The 18,722-nt window shown below is 35.8% G+C and overlaps 1 protein-coding gene across 2 annotated transcripts in view; it reads right to left on the minus strand.

Annotated features, from left to right (window-relative positions):
• Nucleotides 1–18,722, minus strand: part of PLA2R1 (phospholipase A2 receptor 1) — a 47,316-nt gene that overhangs the window by 18,873 nt on the left and 9,721 nt on the right. For both annotated transcript variants that reach the window (XM_031599569.2, XM_090143845.1), the window contains exons 7-21: nucleotides 17,828–18,016; nucleotides 16,898–17,055; nucleotides 15,263–15,370; nucleotides 10,368–10,480; nucleotides 8,155–8,324; nucleotides 7,249–7,451; nucleotides 6,817–6,962; nucleotides 6,246–6,330; nucleotides 5,287–5,419; nucleotides 4,813–4,848; nucleotides 4,158–4,315; nucleotides 2,820–2,884; nucleotides 2,362–2,465; nucleotides 920–1,062; nucleotides 116–233 (exon numbers count right to left, since the gene is read on the minus strand). In XM_031599569.2, the coding sequence (XP_031455429.2) occupies nucleotides 116–233; nucleotides 920–1,062; nucleotides 2,362–2,465; nucleotides 2,820–2,884; nucleotides 4,158–4,315; nucleotides 4,813–4,848; nucleotides 5,287–5,419; nucleotides 6,246–6,330; nucleotides 6,817–6,962; nucleotides 7,249–7,451; nucleotides 8,155–8,324; nucleotides 10,368–10,480; nucleotides 15,263–15,370; nucleotides 16,898–17,055; nucleotides 17,828–18,016 (1,929 nt within the window). The remainder of the gene's footprint in view (nucleotides 1–115; nucleotides 234–919; nucleotides 1,063–2,361; nucleotides 2,466–2,819; nucleotides 2,885–4,157; nucleotides 4,316–4,812; nucleotides 4,849–5,286; nucleotides 5,420–6,245; nucleotides 6,331–6,816; nucleotides 6,963–7,248; nucleotides 7,452–8,154; nucleotides 8,325–10,367; nucleotides 10,481–15,262; nucleotides 15,371–16,897; nucleotides 17,056–17,827; nucleotides 18,017–18,722) is intronic.

Below are 18,722 nucleotides of genomic sequence, written 5' to 3' on the forward strand. Positions count from 1 at the left end.
ATTGCATCCCTGAGTGGAATTTGCATGTTTTTTTTCCCCTAAAATCTGTATCTATTATTATTTAAACATTTCTTCAAAGATGAAATTTTATTTAAAAATATTTTCAGCATTCTACCTTGTTCCAGTTCATCTTCAAGGGAAGCGAGGGACCCATCGTACCTACTGCAGAATGTCTGTGCAGAGTACCAGCTCCTCAGGTGCTCTGGATCCTTTGGGATTTGTATCAAAAAGCACTGTTTCAAAAGAAAAAAAAAAAAAGGCTTGTTTTGTTTCTCCTTCCACTTAAAAGCTTTACCAGTCAATAAGAGTGTTGGATCCACAGCCTTAGGCAACGCCCCTTGGTTTAAGTTTATCCTTGTAGTGACTGCATTTTAATGCTGGGATAAACCTGCTCACTTCAGGGAACATTTCCATTAAGGAATGTGCATATTTAAGAGAAGTCTGATGAAATAGTTGCCTTTCAACCTTCAATCACAAATAGATTTCAGTGTGTAATTATCTTTGATTAACAACATTTGAAACCATATCTTCAGGCAGCAATTAGGGAACTACTGAGTACACCAAAGGATTATAGTTCTGTTTTTAGGCCAAACAAGCCTTAAAACTGTAAAAGTGTCAAAGGAGAGAGACAGCACAGAATAAGCACGTTTGTGCGTTTGCTATCAAAAAGTCTAGGTAGCTTTTGCATAAATGAACATGCATTTCCTGGAACTAAAGTAAAACATTAACAGCTTAAGGCAACTTCTCTGCGCAAAGCTAATGAAATTCTCTATCACCATATCACTATTCATAAACATGAGTTCCCTACTTTCAGAAAGGAAGAAAATCTTCAAATACCAAATAGTCTTAATAAAGTCCAAATTTTCTGTAATAATAGAATTCATTTTGAATAATTAAGCAGCAGGAAAAAGTGTTTTACTTTAAATCCAAAGTGCAGCCAGCCCTTGGGACACATTCCTTGTGGATTCTGGTCTTTTGGAATCTCTTTCTCTATTTTCCAAGCATTTTTACGTTTACAAATACAGGGAAGAGAAACAGTACAGTTTTCATCATCCCAGCGTCCTACGTAAAAAGAAAAAAATACCACATTTCAATACTTTCTTTAGAGAAAAGGACTTTTTCTTAGCTAGCTCAGTTATTGGGAAGAAAATTATCCCCTTTATTGGTTAAGTCATGATTCCACAGCAAATATATTTGGACATAACACATTTCTGTACATTTGATGGTCCACAAATCTTATATATTTACAGTTTGATTTCATTAATCTAAAAATATTCCTCCACATTGAGTCACATAATACATTGCCTATTATCACATATTAAAAATTAGTTGAGAAGAAAATGTACAGCAATGATACATTCCAGATAAAGTAGTTTTACCCTTTTTCATTAAAAATCATTGGCAAGGCCACCAGGTACTGACATCAAATGCTGTCCTGCTTAGAAGGAAAATACATATTTCAGCAGAACACAAAGCACTCAATCTACTGATCAGATCCCCTCTGTTTGCCGGTGATGGGGTAGGGGGAAGTATCATGTAAAACAGAGACTAAAATATCTGTAAGCCTCAAGCTTTTGAAAGTTATGAACCAAAACCCTCAAGGTGATGTGTGGGTTAACAAAAAATGGTTTTTAGCTTTTGACGCTGGCATTACAAGAGTGCAACTTCGTATTTGTGAGGAGAGATTTTTTTAAAAGTTGCATATTTTTAAGAAACCTGACACATTTACCTTATACAAACCACAGATCTTCAGAAAACAGAGACTGAGAAATGACAAAAAAAAAAAATCACTGAAACTGGCAGCACTATATACATAGTATTTTTAATTACAGTAGCAAAAGAAATATTTGTGATGACGTAGAGGCTAGCACCATCAGATAACAAAACATGGCACCCAAAAATCCCTCAGCAGATTGGCTGCTGGGTTAAAAACAAGATAGAAACCCAAGTATTTAAAGTTTTTAATGACATAAAAACATTTCTTGAATGGAGGAAGATCTGCTGCTCAGTCCATATGGCTTGTTTGGTTACAAAAAAAGAGTGATTGTGAAAACCAGGAATACGTTAACGTTTTTGCTGTGCCACATAATAAATTCTTAAGAGAGACTAAAGATTTGGTATCACTGGGATATTTATAATTTGACATTAAAATGCTAAACTATTAATATACTTTTAAGTACTATGGTCTACTCCTCGAGCAAATCCATATCTTAATGTTCTTTTCTTAACCATAACAGTAGTTAAGCAATCTATAACCACGTGACAGGACAGTATACTTTTTCAAAGCAACTGAAAACAATCTCCTTTGGACAATAACAACCAATTCGCAATTCCTGCGACAAAAAGAAATATAAAATAAACCTGTTTGTGATGAAATGAAGCCACATCTTTTCCCCGGTTTATGCAGATATCGATCTCTGCCTTCATTCCAATTCTGGTATGTTATTAGTGATTCATCCTTCCAGCTGCACAGAAATGTTGAGAGGGTAGTTATTTTTCCCGGTCATAATCTAACAATACAGACCCTACTAAAAGTATTTTTAACTGGATACAGGGTAGGAAGTGCCCATTTTTCAACTTATTGTTACAATAAACAACGAAAGAATCAGCATGTTGATAGTCACATCTTTGGCTTAAATCTTTTGTACCCCTTTCACAGAAAAAAAATGAAAGGTAACATATTCTGAATGATATTTATATGAGAGCCAAAGTTGTCTTTTGAATATCCAGCTCAAACAGTTTTAGTCCATCAAACTGAACGGCAGCTTGTAAACAAAACATGCCAAGTACAAATCAGAGCAGCTGAAGCACACTCTTACCGAAATTCACTGCTGATGTTTTCTGCATGCAGTCCAATCCACCAGTGAACATCACTATCCGACAGCTACAAAAAAATGTTTTGCCATATGTTTTGACAAGAGGGCAACAATAGTTAAACATAATCAACTTCTAAAAATCAGCCGTGCTCATTTTCAGATGAATAGCATCTCCTTTGGTTTCTGGTGGAAAACATGTGCCAAATACTGCCTGTCTTAGTCTATGTGACTACTCCCTCCTGACTTCAGCAAGCACGTAAGCAAAACACAATGTAGCCTCCATTTTCCACATTCTTTAAAATTAGGCTGTAAACATTGACAGCAGACCTGGCCTGGCAATGACTGTAGTCTTAGGCCAGAACTAAGAAAAATAGACATCATTAAAATTATGAAGTACAAATATTTCCTTTTCGTATTGAAATGCTACTGGTTTTAGCGTTTCCAGAACATTTTCTTTGCAATTTATATTACATCTTATAGCTCATGTAACAGAGATGCTTTTGAGAGTGAATGTTATGATTGTGAAAGTTCTAGATTTCCAGTCCTAAAAGGCAAAGTATTATGGATAATTCACAGAGATATTGTCATTTAAATAGTCACTTATTGCTGTTGCACTGATATGACACTGATTTAAACCATGAACAAACTTTGCTTTCAGGAGTAGTCACTCAACAGCCACAGTTTGGGGGTCTTCTGGAAAGTCAAAGGGGAAAAAAATTTCAAATGCACAGGACATCATAAGTGCTACCCCACCATTTAAAAGCATTCATTTTTCCTTCAGAAAAAGTGGAATTGCAGCGTATGTTGAAGCAGCTATGCAGTCCTTAGAGCCAGGATTTTATCAGCTAGCAATACTAAATTTAGAATACATATTTCTGATAAAGAATAGCCTAAGAAATGTTGCCTGGTATGGTATTGACTGGTCCCTGAATTCGGCTTTCTATTCATAGCATCAGCCTATAGATTACAATTCTTAAAGAAATAGTGAAAATTATGATTTTAAATTCTACACGAAGAAATCTCTATGAAGTTTTCTAAGGGAATATATACAAATTCCATCCAGACTGCTGACAATTATCCTTAGACCTTCTTCCACAGGAAATCAGTTAGAAACATTTACAGACACACCTGGCTATACTGGGGAAGGCAGCAGGCTATAAAATAGCTGTCATACTCTGAGATGAAACTCAAAGGAAGTTAACTTAATATAAAATGCAAATGGAGTAATCTTGGCTTTCTCATCATAAAATGCTACAATATCCACTACTTCAGTTACAAAGCTGCTTTTGAGAAATCCCCTGTTAGTAAATATGACTTTAAAGAAGCATTCTAATTTGTTACCTTCTTAATTTTATTTTCAATAAATGCTTGCTCATCAGCAGAATTTATTGTTGCCATTTCACTACGAAGCCAGACACAAATGAACTCATAGGTGTCCCAGTCTGTAGGATTCACGTGAAAAAGATACTCCGCTCCTTGGTAGTACGACCACGGCAGTTCTAGTAGACAAGAAGAATCAAATCCATGTGGGTGTAAAACCTCACTGCAGTTCACATTCCGCACAACACACACGGCCCACTTCCAGCTACTTGACACAGGTCAACATTCCATAACTAGTAGCAGAACTATATTTGGGATATCAAATTATGACAACAAATGGAGAACTGAGTGAATCTCAGCTTTATATTATACCCCATGTTACTGTATTGACAGGGTTGCCTGGACTTTGTAAATACAAAGGCAGTTTCAATGCAACTGAGGACATCAAATTCCTGTGCCTACTACTGACAACATTCCTTTACTTAACATAAGCAGCATTGTACATTTCAGTGTTTCTAAACAAGAGTGGCAGATTTTGTTTACCGACAAGTTTCCGCAGTGTTACATAATGTAAATTTTTATACCTTAAAATATTTAACTATTTTATTTTTACCAATACATCAATTACACTTCCCAGTGATAATATTTCAAGATGCAAGAAATAAAGTTTCCATACCAGCTATGTACCAATCTGGATTCTTTGGTTTAACACCTGCAAAAAAAAAAAAAAAAAGATATTACATTAAGAACTGAGAAGAGATACTGCTCTGAAATTGATTAAATTCTCACTGTGTCAGGAAAGCAAAGTCTTGAATGTTGCTATTTTCATCCAGAGACAAAAGCAAATTAAACACAGAATAAAATAAAAATGGCCATGCTTAATAAATAACATTTTTAATAAACAACATTTTCAGCAACTTTTATAAATCAGAACTTAGGTTAAACTTCTGACTTGTTGCTAATCATTGTTGCCCCATGCTATAGCTACCTGTCTGCACAGAGCAGTCCTGATATCTGGCCAAAAAAACCCAACAGAAGCATGTAGCTTTGCCATGATTTCACACAGAAGACCATCAGCAGTCTTTTAGACATTTTTTCTTGTCTCTTCTGAATTACAAGATAGAGCAATGTAAGTTAATTAAGATTTCACCTTTTGGTATTTTGCATATCCATTCACGCTTTTCATTGCAGTGTGCTGGAAAAACTGTTCTATTTACTCTGAATACACCACAGTTTCTTGAGTCATCTTCAACATACTTGCTCTCCAGAAATGAAGCTACAACCTGAAAACAACATACTTGTGATCTTTCACCAACAATTCAAGATTAAGCATGTCAAAGTCCTATTACGGAGAAAAAGGAAGTGGATGAAGATGCACGTATGATAAGAACATGAAATGTGATTTCCAGACCAGAAAACTAGTGAAACACCTAAATTATGGCACTAAAATCCTAAAAATGAGTCCTGTAATCACGTTTTTGTAATGTCATGTTCAATTTCTCATCTTATATTAGACTCCATCTTCATAAAAAATAAAATTTATAACAATTAAATCTAACAGGTTTTTTTTTTTTTTTTTTTTTTTTTTTTACATGATTAGCAGTGGTTGTCCAAGCCTAACAGCCTTTGTTTTGGTTCAGATCTTCGCATGACTGAACTTCGCACTCGTATTCTGCAATTACTTAAATAATGATGGCAGAGCTGACATTGTTCCTAAAGACTGAAAACCAATTACAGTTTAAAAACTGATCTTCTTGCATAATCCAAAATCCACATGCTTGTTCAAAAAACTTTTAAAATGCACTGTGACACATCTTGGACTAATCACAACATGCTCTGCAGGAAAGCACCAATTCACAAAACTTTATAATCCTACCAAATGCCTTCTGCTGTTTTGCAACTTTTCTGTACAGGTGGCTGTAAAAATGATGCAACAATACTACTACTGTAACAATCACTTCATTTAACTGAAATAGGTGAACATGGAGAAAATAAAAAAAACACAAACCAGAGCTTTGCTGGTCACCATTTATCTATCTGTTCACATGACTTATTTTTGGGAACATAAACTTGAGAGGTTTCTGAAATACACAGTATACAGGCACTTACAGGTGTTCTGTCAGACCACTGCCATGTCCCTCCAGAAAATGGGTTTCTTTTATTAAACCCAATCCAGAACTGCCTTTCTTCTGTCCTGGGATGGAAGCAGAGAAATACTTTAAACAAACTTTCCTTAGCTATTTCATAAACTATTTCTAAGTAGTGCAAAAACACCCATATTCATTTTTTAATTCATTATATCATACTGCAATGCATTTACTAACATTTTAGTCTCCTTGCAGTAAACTCCTTTTGTTACTAAAATGTTAAGTTATATTTTTAAGAGGAATTTGTTTAAAATAGGATTCAAATTGCAGAATTTCCAGTTCAATAGGGAACGTTAACTCATAAGAACATCACTGACATTAAGAGTCATTTGACGCCTACTGCAAAGATCATCTTCAAAAAGAGTCACATTACAGTGTTGCTATTACACTTCTTTTCACCCATTTCTAAGTTTGTGTTAGTCAGTAGTAGTCCTCTTCAGACACTATTAAAGAACATTCCTTAGATTGTGAGTTATTTTAACAAGGTTTATCTTAAGCATATTAATCTGTAAATGTTACCAAAGCCTATTTACCTATCAAAAATTGTATATAATAAATTGTTTAAAAAAGTCTCTTCATAGACATGGGAAAAACTGGCAAGATGTGCTCCAAAATCTTGACATAATGCTTCTGCTTCACTCCATGTTCTTTTCATCAGAACTTTCTCTCTGTGAAATATCTGCAATAAAATAAATACTGCCATAAATGTGGTTGATTTCAGAGAGCAATTGTTTCAAAAGCCCATAAAAACTAAATATCACAGCTCTTCCTACTATGAAGTTTATATTTCAAGTACAATTCTGATTCAAGACTTAAGAATTTCATTCACTTTAAAATGCCATTAAAGGATGGTAACAATTTTTATTTGCTAAGTAGAAAACAGTACTTTAGCTAAATACTTCAGAAACAGTGTATTCCTGAAACAACATAGAACCTGAAAAATTTAAAGCACATTTGCCAATTACCTTGTAGCAGTTGAGTAGATTGCCTTCTGACTCCCATCCAAAGTAGCAGGAACTCAAATGTCTTTGAAAAGTAAGTTCAGGTTCTTCATAAGAATTGACTTTTTGCTTGCACAATGACATTGCTTTGAAGTTCTTACAGCTTTTTACCTCCCAATAACCAACAGGGTCCTGCCCTCGCATTGCCACACATCCTCCAGAATGACCTAAAGCATGGAAGCAAACAGCAAATAAAGCATTTGAATTTTGTGAATTTTTGGTGAAGTGACTGTTTCACAGGCAGAGTGCAAGGTAAAATCTTGATGAGGTTACAAAGGTAGTAAATTCTGTGGTCAGCGATCAGGTTGTAAACATGTTTTGGCTGACACGAGCATGTAAAATGAAACGACAGAAGATTCCTTTCAGAAAATCAGAAAGGAAAATGTGATTTAAAACAGTAATTCAGTGAACTGCAGCAGTAAAGCAACAAATTTAGAAAGAATCTTAGAAGCCATTAGCAAAACAGCATCTTATATTTACGCCTAGATCTTCAGGTATCTTTAAGTGGTTCACGTTTCAAAGGATGAAGAACTTAAATTCTAATCATCTTAAGACTCAAATGTTTGGCCATAACATCACTGGCCACATTTGAATCAATTATCAAACATCCTACTTATCAACCTATTTCATTTTTTCAATTCTTAGAAAGTTTTCTTTGGATTATCATAAAACAAAATCTAACAGCACACCAAGTACCAGCAAAGAGGAAGAATTAAAACACTACACAGTGTTCTTATTGCCAGAAATGTATTCAAGACAATTTCTGCCCTCTTCTTCATAAAAACAGAACTGCAAACCACTCATAGTGGGAGCATGTTGCTCCCCACAGGCTTTTTTTTTTTTTTTTTTTAAATTCAGCACATGACTCACGTGGCTGATGCTTGTTCCAGTTTGTGTAGCTTACAGAGTGGTTTTTCCCATCTGTTGTTAGCCAAAAGTATTCTCCTGTGTTGTTAAGGTCTTGCAGTCCTATCCAAAAATAAGTTCTCTCCGATTTTACCACACTACGGATCATGCTGGTAATAAAAGCTTGCTCAAACCTAATAAAACAATCAAGACAAAATGCTTATTAGTACAGAAAAGATCAGCTAGCATTTTGGTGAGTAGATCTCATGAAACATCTTAAAATATCCAAGAAAATTATCTAGAAGTTACTTAATTTTCTTTACAGAACTCTGTGGAAAAATTCACAGATCAGTTTATGATATAGCATAATTTTTCCTTCCTTCCTTTTCTTCCTCCTCTACCCCCCTGAATTTGGGCACATTCAAAGAACAGTAGATAGAGATCTCCTAACTTCAATGTTAATGCTGTAAGATGTTCAAATACAATATATTCATGATGAACAGATATAAATTAGAAATTCTTTGTATGAAGAAGAAGAGGTGGTAGGGTCACAATAAGGAACAGAATACAGAAAAGCAAAAGCTTTGCACAGAAGTATCTTATTAGAGCTAGACACAAAAAACAGCACTAAGGAATCAGAGCTGAAAAACTCCAACTACCAGCAAAAAGGAACTTTTACACACTCAAATTTCTTCATTAATGCTGTGTGAGACATTTAGAGTTTTTCAAGTAATATATGTCTCACGCAGTAACCCCTTTTTCTCTTTAATGTAAAGCATTCAGATGTAATTGGTATAACACAATAAAAAACTAACAACAAGCTTCCCTTGTTGCTCCAACAATAGAAGTGGAAACTAACGTAATAAACAGTAATGGCTACATCCACCAAAAATACAATGAAGTCAAATAAACAGAAAAATAGAGAACACATGCTTCCAGTGATATGCAGTATGCCCTTAGCTCACTGTGAATTTTGAATCGTAGATGCTTAGCTGCCCAGAATTTGTTCTTTATCCTTCTTGTAACAACTATTGCTGCAGCACAGTATAATACTGCATTTATTGGGCACAATTGTGAAATCACCTAGCAGGCCAAATTCCCACCACTTTAAATCTTCATGCTGGGTAACTTGTCATTCCCTAAATTTTTCAGCTATCTGTATCTGATTGATGGTGGTTACAGTACCTCACTCTTAAATGGATGGGTGTAATACATTGGAAAGCACAACAATGACAGCAGAACAGCGAAGTCCCAGGCTGCAGCACGTGAGGATTTGCTCAAACACAACAGACACATAGGAAAGAAATTGCTTACCTTCAGCCTTAGCTACACAGGGATCTCCAGTGAGATCCCTTCACCTCCACTACCAACCCTTAAATGAGGTCTGGGGAGGGGTGGATCCTGGCCCCACCCCTTGTTGTCATTCAGTGCATTGCATGCACCTGAGCTCCCCTGCCTTTCCACCAGGTGCTCAATCACTGCTTCAAGCCATGACTTAGCATTACCATTAAAATGTTTTTTTGCTTGTTTGTTTGTTTTTTGCTGTTGTTTTGTATTTTTTTTTTTTTTTTTAATAATAAATACACGTAGGTTTAAGTATGTATGTAGTCTACCTGCAATGGAAATCCAACATATAGGGTAAATCATAAACAGATTAGAGAAAATTCAAGCAGCTGGACATAAGCAGAGAAGAAAAGCTTTGCTGAAGCTGGAATACGGGTAGACAGAAAAAAAAAGCAAGTGTAGACAGAGGTCAGATGCTTTTCAAACACTTATTCTCTCCCCCTATTTGCTGAATATTCACGTAAATGCAAAACTAAATAGAAAGATTCATAAAACATTACAACATTACCTGATCTGAATTAAAATTTTATGCATTTTGATTATAAAAGTTAAAAATACTGTAATTTTTCAATATAGTTTTTCAAGTAAACTAATAGAATTTCTTGAGGATGTTACATACCTCTGTATAATAAAGTGTTTTGTTTAGATTCCTGCATGCTCATGTGTGGGCATTGTTATAAATCTAAATTAGACTTAAAATTGCTTTTTATTAAAATCATTGTCAATTAAAAATAAAGTAAAACACACCTTTTTTTCTAGCTAATGTTAGTAATTATAAAATTCTCACACAAATATTATTTCATAACGGTAATATCTTTTGCCATGCAACACTCTCTGAAGTTAGATCAGCTCTTGTTAGAAGCATCTTCACGCTGTCTGATATGATTAACTACCTGTTTGTTACTGATACAAGTGCAGATGGGCAGAAATAACCACTGGAAGCATGTTCAAAACTTCGAGGGGTACTGTCGATTTTGTAACAATATCCACCATGTCTTTCCCATCCCTTAAAAGAAATGAACATTTTTTTTATAGATTATTATATAGTATATAGATGTTAAAAATTTGATCCCCATTTGTCATTTCTCTCTGTTCATCACTCACAACCCTACAGCCTTCTTCCATGTCTCCAGAGCAGCTCCCCTCAAGGTCCTAAGAGGTAGCTGAACTTAACAAAATTAAGTTTAAATCCTTAAAATATGGAAAAACAACAACAACAAAACCCAAAACAGTTTAAGATATACATGACAGTGTCTTTAATGGGTATATGGGTATAGCAACTTTATATAGATGTGAGCAACTTTAAGGCACTTCCTCTACACTTTTTTTTTTTTTTTTTTTTTTTTTTTTTGCATGTTATACTTTGAACGTTGCTTTACTAACTTAGGGGTGTATGCCAAACCTCTTGGCCATCTCTTTGGCACAAAGTATGTAGTAGCACTCAATGATTTATAGCTGTGTTAACTCACTACTGATATTGAACACCTGAAGTGCAAGGCAAACACTGCCCTGTCACATTCAGTTAAGTTGCAAAAAAAAAAAAAAGTTACAGCTGCTCTTTCTCTTCACATGAAAATGGAAATATTTACTCCAGAAATATGCTGCCATTTCATGCAGCAGTCCCTCACAGTTATTCACTTTTCCTCAGCAATCTTCTTCCTTTTCAAAATTTTAAAAGAACAGCAACCATTGTGTTCTGATACTACAGAATTAAAATCAGGCATGCTCATGGTTTATCCAATAAGCCAGAACGCAGCGTCAGAGTGCAGTTTGTCTCACTTCTCATTATTAATCTCTAATCATCCACCTCTGGTTGTCCAGAAGACCACACCAGACCCAGTGGGAGCTCTGCCTGCACCAGCACCCATGACATATCTGCCTGGTGCTCCTGCCTGCACATTTTAAATAACCAGCAGACTACAGAAATAAGAAACCACCTCTGTGCAGCTTGTCTCGAAGCCACTCAGAAAAGACAACCAGCCAGCCTTGCTTTGCCTCTCCCATGAGGGAGCTTGCAAAGAGGAGCAACAGGGAACCAGCACCAGAAGACAACAACTTTTGCTTAGGAATGTGTTTAATTGCTGTCAAGAGCATGCTGAGGAGCCTGAACACAGCTCTGCTACCCTTTACTGTCATCCTCCTTCAGTGCCTGGCAGATGACCAGACACTGTACTACCAGCTCCTGTGTATTCATCTGAGAATACCACACATGCATGCTCAGATGCTCACTTTGCCAACAGAAATAAGCAAACCTGTATTGGAAATCTTCCCTGTCTGTACACCAACAAGCTGGGGTTTCCCTGACAGAGAGAGGCACCTGTGGGTGAGAAGGGCTCTTCCATGTGGTAGATTCTACAAGGGTGACAAGACAGAGCATAGCAGCTCGTGTTTTGATGAGGATGTAAAGGTAGTGAGTACTGGAGAAGGAGAGGTTCAAGTATTGACAAAAAAAGCCCCTCCTGCACACAGCCTACTCATGGCCTGAGTGTGCTTTCTCCTCATTCAACTCTCGACATTCTTAGCCTTTGAACAAGTTTCCCCTTCTCATTAACCTGTGCCCTGCTCTTTTGGCAGGGTAGAGAGGTCAGAAATTGAATTAGCTGTGGGAAAGATTGTGGTACAAACAGTCAGAACGACAAATCACCTCATCTGGTCTGCAACCACCCAAGTTCTCTGCAGGAGAGTAGGTGAGAAACGGCCAAGCTTTTGTTCCCTCTGACTGAAGTTCTCCAGTGAACAAGTGTGTTGCATCAAATGAAGCAAACACAGTCATCCTAACCTCCTGGAAATTTAAATTAGAAAAAAATGGCAGTGCATAACCTTCCTCAAAAAGCTTTTTTGGTGCCTCAACTCTGGAGAAAAGAAATTTGACACTAATCTTTATTAAAAATAATAACCATAATTGTGGTGTGACTGGAAGATGGGAAGCTTGCATTCAGGGCAAGCACAAGTTGAGAAATTCCAAACTTTAAAGGCTGAGTAATCTGTCACTAAAATTGCATTCAGTGCAAATAAACAGGAAGCGATGCTTATGGAGACCTCTTCTACCTCCACTGAATTGTTTCACATGTGTCTTGAGGAACAAACTAACTTGCTCCTACATTGCAGGAATGAGATCTGGGGGTAATGTTCCATGAAAGCACCAGATTAGACAATAAGTAAAATCAAACATGAAGAATTATAAGGGCAGAGAGAATAGAAAAAGTAATCATGTCCTTTTTGCTGTTTTTTGGAGTTACAGCCCCCAGTTGCTAAAAAGGCATACTAGAAAAGAAGGTCAACAAGGATGATGAAATGTAAGGACTTGTTTCCACATAATAACTGAGCAGGCTTTGGCCCTTCAGCCTGCAGAAAAGAGATGCCTTAGGGACATGTAAAAAATCCTGAGTGCTGTGAAGGTGGAATACTACTCTAGTGGGAGTTTCTGGGGACAATAAGGGAAGCTAAGCAAGCAGGAGATGGATAGAACATGGAAGATAGCAACTTTCCACACAAAGGGTAGCAAATTTACAGACCTCTTCACAAATGTGGTGAATGTAATGAACTCCCATGAGTTCAAGGAAAAATTGGACAAGCATTTGCAGAGGGAAAATCCAGTGTATGCTGTAAGATACACAAATCATGAAAGGCTCAGGAAATCCCCAAAAGGCTGCAGGTCAAGGGAACTTGAGAGAAACATTATTCACATTCACCCTGTTCTGCTCTTCCCCAGACATCATTCATGGCCACTGGTGAAAAGCAGAACATGAGGCTGATGGACCCTTAGTCTAAGCAACAGTTCTGCTCTGTACAAGGCTTTATAGCATTATTAGCAATTCTCTTAAAAATTCAGTTCCATTTGTCTACTACAACCAATACGATTTAGTTCTAAAGTTATTTTTTGATGCACCAGTTAAAGTATGGAAGATCAGAGAAAGTCACCAGCACCAATACGTTCAGCTCTATACATAGAAGCTCCCAACTTGATTGTCAAGCAGCTGACAATTCCACAGTCTGTTTCAAAAGCTGGTTTAAACAAAATGCCTAAAAGAGCCTAGATAATCTGACCTTTGCAGTGAAATATTTATTGGCACTAATAGCCTGCCAGCTAAGAAAAAAGAATAGTTGACTTGCTAAGGGTAGAAAGTGCTTAGTACTCTTTTGTCTTTGAAAGACAGAAGTGTAGGTTTCTGCTGTAACTTGATATGAATATACTGTAAAAACTCCACTCAGCAGAACCACAGAAAATTTTAAGAGTTAGTTCATGTGATGCACAAGTTATAAAATCAACATGAGATAAAAGCTCAGTAATAAAAGATAAGATTATAAAGCTTTATAAAAATAAACAACTCCCTGAGGCCTGAGTCTACCAGTCCTTAAATATGAATGACAGTAAGAGGCTAACAAAGCAAAGGATCAAATGTGAGAAACAAGAAAAAAAAAAAAAAGAGAGAAAATGGATAACTGCATGAAGTAAAAAGCTGAAGCTGATCTGGAAAATTAGGCAAATAACTTACAACAGCATACAAATGGAATGTTAAAAGAGAGTTGTCAAGACAAAACATTTGAAATAAAACAGAACTGTCAGTAAGGCTAGAACTGACCTCTTTTGATTAAATGAACATGACTCTTTTCACATTAGAAAGAAATTTATAGAAATCAAGGGACTATCAAGAGGGTTCAGCACATGTTTTTAGTGGGTGTGGAACATCAACAAGCAGAAATTTATCCTGAATAGGAAGCTTGCCAGAGCACACCAAGCTACTTAAGACCAATGGCTTTCAAGTCTCACTCCTGTGAAGTACTAAAAGTTCAAGTGCTGTCAGCTCCTAACTACAGCTGGAAATCCTGATGCTCGGCACATTTTTCACAGAGTCAGGACTACAAATTGTTCTTCACACTTGTAACACGTAGAATTCTCAAGCAATAAAATATATTGGTCCAAATGAACCAATCATCCTAAATTCTTGGAAATTTTAACCTGAATAAAAGCAGTAATGTTGGACCTGATCACTGTATTTCTGGGGAAAGACTGCATCCAGCTTCGAACAGGTCAGTTTCCAAATTCTTACAATTCAACTGAACTGAGAAAAAAGATCTAAAGGTAAAGAAAGATAAACAAGCCAAATAGGATGTATTTCTGTTGATAGAAAAAATGAAACTTCTCCAGAGTTTTAAATAAAGTCTAAGAACACAAAATTGTTGTTTATACACAGTGGAAAGGAATCGGGATAAATAAAATCATACTTTAGTATCTTACCTAGTACCAGCAAAATGCAAAGCCTAGAAGCCTGAAAACTTATTGTAATGCCCTAATTTAGTTGGCTGTAATCCTTCTCATTTCTGTTTGAAAGTAAAAGGAATGCTAATGTACGAGTGGAAGAGTTCATTCTCCATGTCAATGAAACTGATTGTCTTTCACCCTGACATTCCTTTTAAATGTATGAAAACCATGTGTGGGTTGAGGCATCATATAACAGCCATTATTTGCACAGATGGCGTACAAAAGCATTTTCACTTTTGATCTAGAAAAAAATAGGAACATGGGTCACAACTGCTGACAACACAACGAGCCATGAGAGGCATCTTAGGAAAGCTTTTAATCTTACCTTAAATTTTTGTTTACATATTTTCAAGGCAATTAGATTTTTCTAGGAAAATAGGCACATCTTCAAGACAAAAAAAAAAATTAAATTATCTACCTACTTACATTCATACATTATCCATCTACTTTTAAAGAATTCCCATATGATATTATTTTATCAGTAAGGTTCCAAAACAAACAAAAAAACCCCACAAAATCTCTTACCTCTGGACAACTCGATTCTGCATCAGAAGAAACAGTGTTAATTTCTCCTGCTTTTTTACAAACGTAGAAAGATTTGTCTTCACATTTTTTAACTTTCCAGTATCCTTCCTAAAGGACGGGGAGAGGGAGGCAGAGAAAAGAAAAAAAGTATTATATTCTATACATACTCATATTCTCCTGCATATACATATGTTTGTGTGCGTATATATGTATATATATATATACACACACACACACACACACACACACACACACACATATATACACACAAATAAATTAGATCGCACAACTTCTCTTCCTTTTTAACTTTTCAATAAAAGCAAGTAGCAGACTAGTTTTTCTTGCTCTATTCCTTTATTTGCCCTTATATGGATCACTTCTTTTTAACAACACTGATTTGAAAAGTCCTGCTGACAATCATACAAAAGAGGTTGTCTTCTTAAATCACTCCATTGGATGTAATGCATTTTAATTAACTAAAACCATGCCAGATGCTTACCTTTCAGAATCACATAATGAACCTTCTTCCTATCTACTGCAGTATTTTATAAAATTAATCTTTATGTCTGAACAGACCTTACTCAAAGAACTACAAAGTTTGTACAATATTCTTAGGCTTCTATCAGTATTGGACTTGTACTGAAAACAATGCTTGAAGCTTTTTATCTTGAATCTCCTTTTTCACTACTTCCTATTAAATGATTTTGTTTGCTTACATTTGCAAAATTAGTCAAATATGGTTTAGTACATCTGAAACCAGAATTTTACTATAGTCTTATTTTGCGCTTCCAATGGGAGCTGACTTTTCCAGGTCACTGTAGTCGTCTTATCTTTCCCATGAATTACACACTGTAACTCACTGCTGAAGAGACAACAAAAACTTTCTGATACAGCTTCTACACTTGGGTGAAATTTACTTCATTGAAAAACTGGATTATATTGCCCCTTAATCTAAGAAAGGTCTTAGCAAATATAAGTACTGAAAATTTTAAAAGTAAAGTAATATTATGACTAAATTAAGAAAATAAAATTGTCAGTGCCATGAGTTATGTACTGACAGGACGTAATCTAAGCTTACCCGAAAATTACTCCCAGTCTTACATCACCTAACTGATTTGGAGTTAGTCTTACTACTGTTAACATTCATAGTTTTATGCAGGTCTAGACTACTGCCTGGGTTGGAAGGGTACCTCACAGAAGTTATAAATACTAACAGCAACATGAAATTGACACGGTTGACCATTTTTTGGAATATGAATTTGAAGTCTTAAAGACTTGAACTGATGAGTCATAAACTGTAATACACACTGCTTCTTGGATTTTACATTTCTTTGTCTTTATCAAAATACCTGCTAATACTGGCTAGCTTCCATTTGGCAAGCTTTATGTATGTAATGCTTTTATTGAATATAAGCTCAAAATTGATGATTAATTTTTCTGTGTATCAGCACTGCTAAGTGTACTAGTTCCTAAAAGCCATGTTACATTTATCACAACTTGAATATATTAGGAATAAAAAGACAAAGTCATACAATAGGTTGTGATTTACAGAAATATGCATAGTGAGAAAATAATTTATTATCAACTGAAATAAAAGTGACTGTCGTGTTCTTTCAACAAGAAAAGGAAACTTACAGGTCCTTGTGCTGAAACACACAGTTGTCCTATTCTTTGAAAGGTATTAGGTTCTTGGCTGTGCCAGTAGGAAAATTTCACTGGGATGCCATCTGACCACTCAAAAACATCTGAGATGTTACTACTATATAATCCAATCCATGTTTCAGTTACGTTTTCTGTAAAATAATAAAATACATTTTAATGAGGAAGAAAATATGCCCATTATTCCTGTAATATCAATGCTACTATTAAAATTACTAATCAGATTTCAGTAAGAATTACTCTAATTATGCATTCTTTAGACAACAGGGACCAACAACTGCTTTTGTACATCTGGCACCCTTCAAAGAGGAATCTACCAACAATTAGCCACAACACAAACTTTGCAGCACAGACAAGGTCAATATGCAAAGCAAAAGATGTTCTGAATTGTTGTTACTTCTAATCACAATTCTTGCATAAGGGAAATCATTGAGTACTTTGCAGCAGTTCACACAGAAGCAGTCAACAACAGAAAAAGACAAAAGCCAGACTGCTGAAGGTTCATGATTAGGGTGGTAACATCAATTCCATGAGGGAAATTTGCTTTTGCTATAATTGCTGCCTGCCATTTGCCCAGCATGGTCCAATGCAAATGCCATACTCTCAAATAAAGTACAAGCAGCAATCTTACAGATGCCTGGGTGTGATGTACTCCTGAAACACCAAGGACAGCACACAGTTTCTTGCTGTGTTCCAGTATGTCTATTCATTACTTTATTGTCTTTATTGGAGAAGGTGAAGCTTTACATTTTTAAGACTCCTAGAAGGAGCACATATCACACTTCCCCCTTCTGTAAACAACATTTGGGTGTGTCACATAACGTAGGCTAACGATGTTCTATGGCTGCAAAGAAGAGCATAGCAAAACACTTGAAGAAACTGCGCAATTTAACTCCTAAAACTCACCGCGTTGAAGCAAGTTATGGAGCAGCTCTGCATCTGCCATGGAGGATATACTAATGAGCCCACTGCTGTCACTTTGGCATGAGATCAAAGCATCATTCCAGCTCTTCCCCTCTTTATGAAGTCTGTAGCAGTTGCGATTGTATGGGTACCAGCCAGCATCACAACGAGTGGCATAATACTTCCATGTATCTTTTAATTAATCATACAAAGTTAGAGTATATTAGAATATTAGATAGAATTAGCAAGGTTGTATTGTGTTTATAATGCATGCAGAATTATTTTCTTAACTTCAAATGCTGAAAACAGAGCCATCAACAGAAGGGCAAAACACATGCTCCATGGAATATCACCTGCAGAATTTTTTCCCACCTTATTTTATGACTCAACCATTTAGTTTGCTAGACTAGTACAAACACACTAATAGAACTGTTATTCAGTTTAAAACTTGTTGCATTTCCTTATTACCTTTGGGCCTGATCCAAAACCAGCTGAAATTTTTCAGATAGAATACCTGTGAAGAGTGTGGGTAAGTCCCATTTCATTGTCTGAAACAGGCTGGGAAACTTCTGATTTATCAGGAAAAAGTTGAACCTATCTGGTTTTATAAAAACAGTGTTTAATATCCTAATAAACACAATTCTTTGTTTAAGTTTCCCACAGAATGGGAATCTGAGGCATTCTATACACTAATATTAACAATTTTAAAAATACATGCACAATTCTTTTTCAGTATAAGAATGGCATGTCATAAAAATAACTGCAAATTTAGAGCTGCATTTATGCAATTTTATCCTCTGCAGACAATTGGTTAAGTCCATTCTAAGCTTAACTTTCAGCTTCCATTTTTATTTTCCATTCTAAGGCTACTTTTAAATTCAAAATTGTGGCTGTATTG

Source organism: Phasianus colchicus, chromosome 7, assembly GCF_987193195.1.
Source record: "Phasianus colchicus chromosome 7, bPhaCol1.hap1.1, whole genome shotgun sequence".
NCBI classification, from domain to species: Eukaryota; Metazoa; Chordata; class Aves; order Galliformes; family Phasianidae; genus Phasianus; species Phasianus colchicus.